The following is a 12,691-nucleotide window of genomic DNA, read 5'->3' on the forward strand; positions in this document are numbered from 1 at the left end:
AATCGGGCTAGCCATCGAGCTAGCTAGCAAATGAGCTAGCTAGCATTTGCTTCCTGGGACAAGCAGTGCAGTGGACTGTCCATCAAGGTATGTCTAAATATTTTATTTCACCTGTTATAATTATGAATAAAATATGCTATGAACATCATAAAGGCTAAAGAGAAAAACAATCATCATGGGCCTTGGCGGAAAAGTAAATTAGCAAGATAGCAAAAATAGGTACTTAAGCTAGCTAGTTAGCTTGGAACATGTATCAGTGGCTGTTGGGTGTGAAAGCTTAATAAGACACTGTTAAATTATGTCCTGTGGAATGTGGACATCCCTCTCTGCACACACACACACACACACACACACACACACACACACACACACACACACACACACACTATATGTAATGTCTCCTAAAGCTATTGAGAATATCACTGGATGACTCACTGTAAATAATTTGTTGATCAAGATCTGACATGAGATGAAAGCGTACCCTTGATTTTTTTGAGCAGTGTACATGGCAGCTAATCCACACTCTCCCGTGAACATTGATTCCAAACAGTTTCAACTCAGGATTCCCTGCTGCAGCACTTGAAGCGAGTTGCCCAGTCTGAGTGAAAATGAACATATCTATTTGATCAAATAATCATCTAGTGATATTCTCAATAGCTTTAAATGATTCCTGGACCCAGAAAATGTATATTTTGACACTTAGATTGACCTTCTGAGTGGCTTGGAAGATATAGCATTTCTCATAGACTTTATATGGCTGCCATCACCGCAATCTTGATGAAGTGGCTCCTACTAAAAATTGAAACCTATAATGATAGAGAGTATGTGGAAAAAATGTGGTGCTCTTGTCCGGCGTGTCCCCTTTATTTGGCTAAGCCGCCTGACTAAGTCACACACCTCAGAACAAGGATTTTGCCAGAAAGAGTAACCTGCTACAAGTAACCCTAGTAGAATTTTTAAAATGTATGATTTTTTTCTCTGTCTAAATGTGTTTTGTTTTTATTGTTGCAGTTCATACAATATTGAAAATTATTTTTTCTTTTTAAGGAGAAACAGAAGAATACAAGCCAAAGAGGAGGCCGTAGCCTGTGAATGGGAATATCAAGACCTAATAAAATGTTATACAAAGTTAATGTTCTTTTCTATTAGACTGTAATAAAGTTTTTGTCACTTTAACATGTCTCTAAATTATATTTGTGGTGCTGAAAACATGAAACAGCAGCTGTAGGGTAGGCAAAGCATTCCTCGCCAGTAACCACCGGCAGCCATTTTTAAAAATGGGCTCTTTTAAATGTCCATTTTTAAAAATGACCGCCACAGCCATCAGAATTTTTTTTGCGATGGCCCAATATCCAGATTCATTAAACATGTATTCAGCAATGAGTGTACCAAATTTGATGCTTTTATCACAAAATGAACGATTGTTCAGCTAATCGACCCCACTACACAGGGATGCACATTTTTGGGGGGTGCTACCCACACGTTTAGCCCCGTTGCTCATTCCATGAATGCACGATCCTTACAAGCTGTACCTCGTTGTAAAGGTGACTAATCAGGCTTTCCAACAATATACAATTCATCACCAGTTGGTATTATTAAAAGGGCAGTTTTTATTAATCATTGATTTATTTGTATAACAAATGCCTGCCACGGCCACTAGGGGGCGCTTTTGAGGTGGCCCAATATCCAGATTTGTTTGAAACATATTCACCAACACATCTACCAAATTTCATGCTTTTATCACAAAGTGAACGATTGTTGTAAAATATTGAGCTAATCCGCCCCACTATTTTCAGTGAACTGAATCATTACAATCCATTCTTTAAAATAATAAGTACAGGAGATTTTTGCAACGAATCATTCAGTACTTGACCGGAGCTATGACTGCGTATCAGTACTCACTGATCTGAAACACGGGGGAATGGCAGTTCCTTGGAGGGGGCGAATTGCTGGTTGCCAACCACAGGTAAAACACAAAAGAATAAAAATAAAAAAGAAGAACTAGTCTGGAGTGAGGGGCGCTCTTGAGCAACTCCGAGCACGCGCTACTTAGCACTTACGGTCGGGAGAGAGAGACATGAGACGGAACAGGAGTTGAGAAAAGAATGAAACTTTTCAGGAAGTGATTCAGTACGGTTCGTTCTGCCAAGTGCTTCGTTCTTTAGAACGAATCGTTCTAGAAGGAGACATCACCAGCCGCTTCTTAATGCATATAGCGGATCCTGTCGGTGAAGTTTGTTTTGTTGAGGTTACAGGAGCGGCACAGGGAGCCGCGTCTCTCGTACATGCATGGCACTCAATAACATGCTTCATCTTCAGGTGACTGAACAGGCTTGTGGGGTTGCCTGTCTTCGTCGCAACATCTTTCATACACGTTTTACTATGGTTGTTTGTTCCGCATCATTTTGCCTGTAACCGAACCATTTCCAAATGACGTTACGTGCCCTTTTTTGGAACTGTTTTGTTGGAGCAAGACATCCACGGCAGCGCTTGTTGTATGGAAGTCTCGACAGCAGCGAAATCTCGCAGAGTAGCGAAATCTCGCGAGAGGTATAGTAGTAGAAGTGGTATAGAAAATAAAATCGATGTTCCCCTTTCCATATTATCCCTCTTAACGGATTAGATTTGGTAAATGGGTTTAAACTTAACCTCGTAACAAAAAATAAGCTTTTTGAAAGTAGTTACTTTTTTACATTTCTGTTTCCAGTCACAGCCACATTTTGGAGAAGTCACTTCCTGTCACAGTCACATGACCACCACACCAGGGTGTTGAGTATATGTTCCTTCAGGATTTAATGAGTTACGGTGAAGCATGAAGCTGAATATGGGAGATTATAGAACATTTAAAGTGTTGTTACACCAGTGTCACCGTGGATTCTTTTGGGTTAAATGTTTTCTTGTTTTAAAGATAAAACAGCTTTTAAAATGGAAATATCAAGTAATTAAACATTTTGTTCCCAACAGAGAAGATTAAAGAAGTTATTTCCAGAACTGTATTATTACAAACACAAAACTTTAACATTTTCAAAATGCTCAAATTTTAGACTTTTATCTGGTGTGTTAAAACCTCTTCCATCTTTCAAATGGAAGATAATATCCTAGAGAAAGAACTTGGTCTGAATGAAACAGTTTCAACAGCTCGTCTTCTCTCTTGGGTCACCTGTTGGCGGGCGAAAAGCCATGGAGGAGCTGTGTGTGTCTTTGTGTGTGTATGTCATCAGCTCTGTGGAGGTGCTAATTTGTTAATTTTCCTTCCGTGAGGAATCTTAATTAGCGTTGTAAGTTTCATGCCTAATTTAGTGATTACATGCAGGATGAATAACCTAATGAACATCTGAGAACATCTCAGTATTTCCAGTCTTTCTACACTTTATTAATAGTTGAAGCATTAACCTTTTCACTCTCTGGGTAATCAGGGTAAAGTATCAAAGATATTTATTGGAATTTTTAGAATCCAAATGGAATCATTCTTTCATTTATTGCTTATCTGAGCGGCGGGTACAACCTGGACAGGTCAAACGCATAGAGACAGACAACCGTTCACTCTCTTATTAGTGGTGTTTCCATTTAATTTATCTGCGCATTTTGAAGATCCTCATAAGAAAAGCTTGATGGAAACATTCTTGTTTCCACTCCTACGGGCAATTTAGGAACCTAAGCTGCATGTTTTTAGACTGTGGAAGAAAGAATATGAGCAAATTACAGAATTAATAGTCCAAACAATGTGACAGGCCTAAAACAAAATGTCACTTCTGACAGAAAACTATTTGAGGTTTCCTATCAAAGTCATACTTATCAGAAGTAATACTGAACTAGATTTTCCTGGGTTTAACTCACTATCTTTGTTATATTTGTCTGTTTTTTGTAGAGGTTATAGACGCCACTTTATTTCAGCTGTTTGTTTAAGTAAAGTTTCACTCTGTTTCATGAGCAGCAGCACACTGATGGAATAGCTGGATTTGCTGCTGTGGGAAGTGATATAACTGCTGCTTTCCTGGAGAGTGAACATATGTTTTCAGAGGGAAATAGGACAGTGTCTATTCAGAATAATAGACACACATTATAGTATTTATGTGCATCAGATCCTGCCACTGCCCTTTGCCTTCATTAACAGGTCTTTTTAAAAGCACATTTTTTTATGGTCAGGAGGAAAATCACAGATGGAGTTAGCAACATTTGCAATGGCCCCATTCTAGTAAAGTGTCCCAGTAATTATGACATCTCACATCTACTCCTCAGACCCATTTAGATTTTCACTTTCCGAGGTTGTTCTCTGTTAGGTAGGGGAACCTTTGGTGAGAAATGAACACTTATTTTTGACTCTATACGCTCTGAAGCTGAGTCATTTTGCTCATTATAGAAATGACGCAGGAAACTGTAATCTGGAGAACGTCAGTTTTCTCATTTCTCCCCTTCCTTTCTTTTTAATTTCCATGAAAAAATCATCCGTGTGGCGTTTTGTGGTTTCAAACTGTGTCAGTTTCCAATCTGTCTGGGACATTTGTTTCATATCTGTTACTAGAAAATTGGAAAAAAAAATATTTAGGCTTATATTGGAGAAATTACTATGTGAGTAGAAATCTAAATGGTTTCTTTAGAATTTAAGACTGGGGTGGAAATAATATTTTGCATTTGAACTGTTAATAAATTGTTAACGGGGTGCCCTTTGAAATTATCTTGCAAAATTGACTCTCATGCTGATTTGATGTGTCCAAAACTTTTCCTGCAAATCCTGCACCTCTATAGAAACAGCACAATCATGGGTAAAAGTAGGAAGAACTCAAAAATGTTTTCTGCAGTACAAAGTTGCCATACAACATGAAGAAAACCCCAAACTGAATTATTTTTACAACCTCTTTTTACAACCTCTCTTGTCCTCTCGGCTCTGTGTAAACAGCCTTCAATTCAGTTCAAGCTTTACTGAATTTTTGCCATGTGATTGTTGGGCTCCGTCAAGGCTTTCATGGCCTACTAGTTGCATTGTTAAGTGCAGAATTTTATTTTATTTTATTTTTTTTACAGGATCTGGCAAGTGCAAGCAGTTTATTTTTTGACAAATTGTACAGCAAAATTATTTTTGATTAAATGTCACTGTTTTTTTTTATCTTTAATTTGGTTACTTTTTCTGATGGAAGTGTTCCTCACACATGATCCGTTTAAGGACCATTGGAAAGTTGAAAATCCAATTATCATGCATGATACGATAAATAATATAACTTTGTAATTTTTTTTCTCTTTTCTTTCCTTTTTCTTTTCAACTTCTCTGTGGCTTTTGTAGTTCAGGTGGTTATTGTTGGGGCTGTGTAAAGACTGCAGCTTCTAGGTGATGCTAACAGAGTTTTAGACTGCTTCTGTTGCTACATATACATAGCGTAACAGGTCTGCTGCTTGCTGTTTGTCTACAGGGATGGTTCAGTCCCGGTCAGGTGTTTGTGCTGGATGAGTACTGCGCTCGGTACGGCGTTCGAGGCTGCCACCGTCACCTGAGCTACCTGAAGGATCTGATGGATTATTCAGAGAACAGCGCACTGGTCGACCCCACGCTGCTGCACTACAGCTACGCCTTCTGCGCCTCCCACGTCCACGGAAACAGGTAAACCAGCCCACTCTGTCTTGTTAAATTATGACTCAGGAATCGAAATGTAACCCAAACAAAAAGGGCTTTTTTTTTCTTAAATAAAGACCATTAAAGAGCTCATGCTGCATGTTGGCATCACCAAAAGTCCGATGAATGGAGTCAACAATCCCACTTTTCTCACCATCTATCATACCAAAATGCCTCTATATTCATAACTGATAATCGTCTATAAATTGAACCCTCAGGGTCTTTGTTTCAGCAGGAACTACATTACATTAATGGAGAAATACCATTTCAGTGGACCTTGAAAAACCTCTGAAACCCGAGAAACAGACCCTCAGAATAAAATACTAGAAATTGGAGAACAGAGCGCTACATACTATTTAGTTCACTTAATCAGTTATAACATTGTACAAATGAATAATATGTACAATCACTGTACGTATAATAGCCACAACAGTCTGAGAACAGCTCTGTGAACAGACTGTAATTTGACCTTTCGGTTATTCTGTACATCTTCACTGGGCACAGATGCTCTTTTTCAGCCAAACACAGAGGCTGAATCCAAATGTCCGAACTTCCCCACAATTACAGACTCAGTCTGTGGCACGTACTGGTGAAGTCTGGACTGTCGAGTGCCGTCCAAACCGCATTTCATCAAGTTGAAGCGAAGGGCCAGGAGGGCCGTTTAGCAGAGTCCATTCTGAAAACAGATTTCCAGACTTTGTCTGGAACATCGCCAAGAACCAATAGCATTATGGGCGGGGTGAAGTAGTGATAATAAAAAAACAAAGTGAGACAATAAGGTAATATAAGATTCATAGCATAAACTTGTATGTCAGGACTCTATGTTCATAATTTATCCACGTTGCTTTTTACAAATAATCTGAACTGCTGTAGCTTTGTGGATCTGTGGATGAAGACCAACCTCAGAGGAAAAAAATCAACTTCCACCCTGAATTTATTTTCAGCATCATACAGAAATACACTCACAGGCCACTTTATTAGGTACAGCCAATCACATGGTAGCTGCTCAATGCATTTAGGGCTGGAGACTAATGAAGACTGCTGGAGCTCAAAGCCAGCATCAGAAGGGGGAAGAAAGGAGATTTAAGTGACTTTGAACGTGGCATGGTTGTTGGTCTGAGTGTTTCACAAACTGCTGATCTAACAGCTATCTCTAGGGTTTACTGAGAATTGTCTGAAAAAGAGAAAATATCCAGTGAGCGGCAGTTCTCTGGACCTTGTTGATGCCAGAGGTCAGATGAGAATGGTCAGACTGGTTGGAGATGATAGAAAGACAACAGTAACTCTAATAACCACTTGTTACTATCAAGGTCTGCAGAAGCATTCAGAGCATTTCTGAAGTATAACACGTCAGACCTTGAAGCAGATGCACTACAGCAGCAGAAGACCACACCGGGTGTCACTGAGTGCATACTTGAAGGTGGATTACAGGTTAAAGATTTTGGCATCTTATATAAATATGTCTGAAAACCCTTGAGAATGTAAAGCTGAGTGACTGAGCATTGTATCCTAACACTTCAGACACGTCATAGTACTTATGACCAAACTCTTTCTGATTATTATTCATTATACGATATAAGGTTTGGCTGATGGATAATGCCATAGTGCATTGAAATAGTTGACAGTTCCATCCACACCACGCCTACACCTTGCTGCAGGTTTGTGGTGGCATTCATTATGCCATTATGCTTCTTATAACTCCAAGACTTTCCTGACAATCATTCATGAATACATGCAAGCAGGATCAATCAAAGTCTTTTTCAGTATTCTTTAAATGGTGCCAAGTTGGCAATATGTAAACTAATATATGTTAAAAAAATACAATGAAGGGGTTTTTTTGGCCAGCAGAATTGTCTGTTTTGGGAGCATAGCTTTGGTCACTTTCAGGCCTTCGCTGACGCCCAGATATGAGCAGCAGCAGTGTCTTTTAGCCACTTGTTGGCATCAGTGTCGCTCCAGCAGTTCAGTTCTCCACTTCACTCCCAGCAGCCCCTGCTTGACTCCCCGGCTGGTAATTACTGATATCTGTGCTTAATCTCTTTGTCGACTCATTTAGTCAATTAGAAAGCGTAATGATTAGCTTCTCCAGCAAATAGCCATAAAATAAAATGTGTGTGTGTGTGTGTGTGTGTGTGTTGGGGGGGGGGGGGGGTTTACTAAAATTGGCTTTTTGTCAGTTGGAGCTCTAATTTGAATAATTGATGCCCATTCAGGGCTCCTGGAGCTGCCTGAGTGGGCGTGGATGGGAAAAAGAGGTTTTGGATGGCTGGCAGTCTCAGAGGTGGAAAAAAACAAACTTAATTACAGAACTCAAGTTTTCCCTGGAGGGCTGCTCAAAGAGACAAAACTACGTTGGGAGGCAGTGAGGACAAAGAGAGATGCCACAGAATGATCAACAGGAGAGTACTTGACTAATACTTCAAGGCGAGATATTCAGAGTGTATTAGACTGTCCTTTTTCTTTTTGAAGAAGAAGAAAACTCTCAGCTCTGACTGACGGAACAATTTTGGATCTTTATTGAAGTTAATATTTCTCTGATATGTGAAGCCTCCCACAGGTAATGTCAAGGTTGTCAAGTGTCAACGTGTGCTGAGAAACTTTATGGTCTCTTTACATCATTTAACACCCAAATTCTTGTATGATGAAAGAAAACTCTTATATTTTATTATTTTATTTATATATCCTGTTAGGTCCACTTCAGCTCACTATGCTTTAACACTTTTTCCATCTACTCTTTTAAAGTTTATGAATGATCTCTTACTCTAAAAAAAAATCCAAGATGGGGCTTCTTTTCTTCTCAACTTTTAAAAGACTTTATCAAGACGGTAACAAATGAAATGAAAAATGAAATCGTTGGGTTGGTGTAAAAATATTCTGAGCTAAAACACTGGACCTGACCGGTATATCAGATTTCACCACTAGGTGTCGACTCAACAGCTGTTGAGACCGCAGTCTGACCCTAAATAGAAAGCAAACCAAATGACATATTTTTGTAGTCCAACCCGGAAATAGCATCTCCATGGGATCTATTGAGAATTCACCTATGGGATTTTTGCATTGGATTTTGGATCATTGCATAAAAAAACGTTTTGTTTAGCAGGATAATCCTCACAGATGAACACCGCTTTAATGTTTGAAGCATTTATGCAGCCGACAGAAGTAAAAAGCTTACGATACGCGATAGAGAACTACACCACCATGGCATGACTCAAACATGACTACCGTTAGCTTCAGATGCTCTCCGATAAGCTAACCAGCAATTTGACAAGCTAGCAAATCCGTAGCCAAATAAATAGTTTATTAACATAATCTACAATCATTAAAGAGCACTGATAAACACAACTAGAGGCTGTAAGGCGGACTAGTAAGACTCTAAGTACATAGTGTCAAAAGTTTTAGCTTATATACAGAAATGTAGTTTGTCAAAACTGACTTTGGATATATGACTTAGTGACAAAATGCACTGCATATGTATGTTAAATATGATGAGTTTCAGGATTGTAAGTGCTGATGTCTAATGTCAGTATCCACTTTTGTCCTCTTATGAGTTTAATTTTTCAGTTTGTCAGATTTTTAAAACTTTAAGACTACTTTAGATATTTCTGTTGTTTGCTAACAGACGTTGGCGAAAAGGAGGCTTCTTCTTTCAATACAAAGTCAATTGATTGATTGAACTGATTCGATTTGTATCACGATTCTTGATAATTGCGATTCAATATAATCAATAATTACAGTTTTCTTTTCCTTCTTAAAAAATCAAGTTGAATCATACACTTCTAGATAAACCCTGAATATCATTTCCATAAATAATGCACATCAGTTTGTCAGTCAGTCCAGCGGCTAACATTTATTTCAACAGAGACAATAAGTGGTACATAACATGTACAGCATGTTTTAAAGTTTACAGCTACAAAATGAATTGAAATATCCACACAGCACAAATGTGGGCTGGAAAGCCACTAATTAAGTATTTACAACTTCCAATTTTAGGGATTTTAGGGAAAACCCTGGATTGAAATTCTACAAGCCCCTAGACCTCTCTTCAGTACTTGTGTTGTCATCAGCACCCCAGTTGTAGTTCTTCCGTTTTAGGTTTGTGAAAACCTATTTCTACCCAATATGTTGAATATCACACACTGTCTAATAAATAATTATACTGAATGTATATGATCTATGCTAAGGAAAGACAACAATGTTTGTTTAATGAAGATGAAATAAAACAGGAGACCAGCGCACCAACTACTCTGCTCAAGTGAACCAAAGCAGACTGTCCTCATCTCCATAGTGACAGCCAACGTTGCTACTTCCGCTATTAAAAATGTTAAAAAAAACAAATTTTTCACAACTGAAGGCGTGATTATTAAAACTGACATATTTGACATCAATTTACTGTTGTGATGCGTTAATAAATCACATATCTTTAAGACAAGAGATATTTAACAGTATAATATAATATAACAAGCAAGCTAAAAGGACTTCTTCTCCTCAATGGGGCCATGACGCACCAAAGCCCATCAATGAGACCACACCACACAGGAAATGAAATGCACAGAGGATCCGGTATATTTCAAAATAAAACAGTGGACAACATCTGATCGTAACTCGTTACTTTGTCTCCCACTGCAACGGAATAATGTGTTGATCAGTACGCATGTGGTGGGCGGGGTTTGATCCGTCAGACAGAGCGAAATCACAAGGGAGGCAATAGCAGTGTCCATAGCAACCAAAATGTTTCAGTTTCACATTATTCTGGCGAGATCAGAAAAATCTTTGCAACGATTGTTGCAAGTGAGTGATTATGTGCACTCACTGAGTGAATTTTATGAAAATAAAATATATATTTCTCGCTAGAAATGTAATCAAAACTCTTTTTTATGCAGAAACTAACTCAAAATATAGATTTTTTTCACTAGAAATGAGAGAAATGTTCACCATGTTTTTTGTTCTCTCTTTGGACTAATGTAGCCAGGGTATGTTTTAATATGAGACTAGGTTGCTTTTTGTGATTAAGACAACTTTAATTGTTAGCTGACAAACGGCATAATGCAGCAGCGTGTTTGGACCTCTGATGACCCGGATGGATTGATAATGTTTAATTAGGCTCGCACGCACAGAGAGATGATGTGGGGACTGGACTGATACAGACAGGTCGCCACGTTTCTCTATCATGCTGGAATCATGCGCGATTTGCAGACTGGACGCTGAGGGGTTAACATCCCCTCTGGCTCTGACTGCAGATGGAACAGACTCCTGCAGGAGGACTGTGCCTCTTGTGGGTGCTTTGGGATGAGGCACGGGCCGCCGGCACCCCCGTGGCTCGTTAAGAAGAGTAAAAACAAGTCTCCAAAAGTCTCCAGCAACACCAGAAAAAGTCGCTGCATTTGTTGCTAGTTGCTTTTTTTAAAGTCGCTAAGTTGGCAACACTGACTGAGTTTTTCTGGACACGGATATGACATAATATTGTTATTTTTATTTTTTTAAATCACCCCATAAAAAATTGTGATATGTAAATGAATCGATTTTTTTACCGTACCCCTAATTTTCTCGTCTTGTCACATCGAAAAACCAAAACATGAACTTTCAGGTAAACTTGCTTTGGGCACGTTATTCCCTCTCACCACTACTGATCTCTTTCATGTTGGATCAGCCACATCCGTCAGACACCATTAGTTAGGCTCCATTAGTCCATTATACACAAAATATAATATTATATTAGTCATTGTCATATTGCACCATGTCTGCGTCCACTAACGTTAAATACCAAAAACCTTTTTTTTCTCTCTCTTTTGACTGTTACTGAGTGAGGGGATAGTGAGTAGCATTGTGCTCCCCGACGAATAAATTATGAACAAAAGACACTGATATGTGTGGCTAAATATACTTTCATGACCCTAAAATGAAGCTTGTCAACCCGTCTTTTGATTTATTTTTATCCGTCTGGTAGTGGATCTTCCCCAGGAGCTGCAGAATGTGACTTTGCCAGAACTTGTGAACAATTTCGCCACTTTAAGCATCTAATCGGTCACTGAATGGCTGTCTTATATTTAAAAAAGTAACTGCAACAAAGAAGCATTGGAGATTTAATCTTATTGTTGAGACCAAAGGTTTTTTAGTTCATACAGTTTATATTTAAAAAATGCATTTGTCTCTTAAAGCTGCATGATCTTCACTCCCCCCAAACGTATGTTTCTGTCCTCTCTGTGCTAACAGCAGCTGAAGTGATGCAGAATTTACACTGTAATATAAACAAAAATGAATTAGATTGCATGTGAGTTTTTCTGGACACGAGTCACTAGAAATGGAGATAAATATGTGGTTATTAACCCCTGCTGTGTTCAGCATTAAGTATTTCGTGCTGCAGGACGTGATGGAACAATTAAACCTCCGCGAGCGAAGGAGCCGGCTGTGACTTGTGTTGCACTGGTGTGTGTGGGTCTGATGAGACGGCTGCGTTTGAACTTAGATCGGGGTTAAAGGAGCATTACCAAAGCCGGGGGCGGTCCGCTCGCCTCCCTCTCACCTGTCACGTCCCATCTTCTCCTCGCCGAGCCTTCTCCACCGCACTGACACCGGATGTGACAGGAGCTTTTACCTCCCCCAACCCTTCACACAGTCTCCAGAGAGGTGATGGGGAAGGAGGAAGGTGACACACATGATCACCTGCCACTCAGCCTAATCTCCTTTCCACACCTCTTAAGGTGAAGTGGCTTCCACCCCCGGTACCCTGCCATGCCGCTCGGCGAGTTCGACAACTGACATCAGAAGCAAACAGCTGGAGGGTGAGGTGCTGGATCCTGGATATCGTACTTACCGTTTACACTCCCACTGTAAACACACAAACCTGGATCTGCAGGCCCCTCCCCCTCTCCCTCATGTCACCAGAGCGGCGCTGACAGCAGCCTCGCCTCCAACACGCTCGCTTCATTTAGCAGCAACAATGTGTCTGAACCCCGACAAGCTGTCGCATCGCTCCCGACTCCACCGTGTGAGCCCAAGCATGAACACACGTCTGACTGCATTTAATGGCACAGTGAGAAGAGCTACCAAACCAAACACCACTCCGTGTTGTTTTTTTACGCACTTGCT

The 12,691-nt window shown here is 39.7% G+C and overlaps 1 protein-coding gene across 2 annotated transcripts in view; it reads left to right on the plus strand.

Moving 5' to 3' along the window:
• cadps2 (Ca++-dependent secretion activator 2) overlaps positions 1-12,691 on the plus strand; it is a 293,417-nt gene that overhangs the window by 182,492 nt on the left and 98,234 nt on the right. For both annotated transcript variants that reach the window (XM_059336134.1, XM_059336135.1), the window contains exon 13: positions 5,406-5,593. In XM_059336134.1, coding sequence (XP_059192117.1) covers positions 5,406-5,593 — 188 coding nt within the window. The remainder of the gene's footprint in view (positions 1-5,405; positions 5,594-12,691) is intronic.

Source organism: Centropristis striata, chromosome 6 (genome assembly GCF_030273125.1).
Source record: "Centropristis striata isolate RG_2023a ecotype Rhode Island chromosome 6, C.striata_1.0, whole genome shotgun sequence".
In the NCBI taxonomy this organism is placed as follows: Eukaryota; Metazoa; Chordata; class Actinopteri; order Perciformes; family Serranidae; genus Centropristis; species Centropristis striata.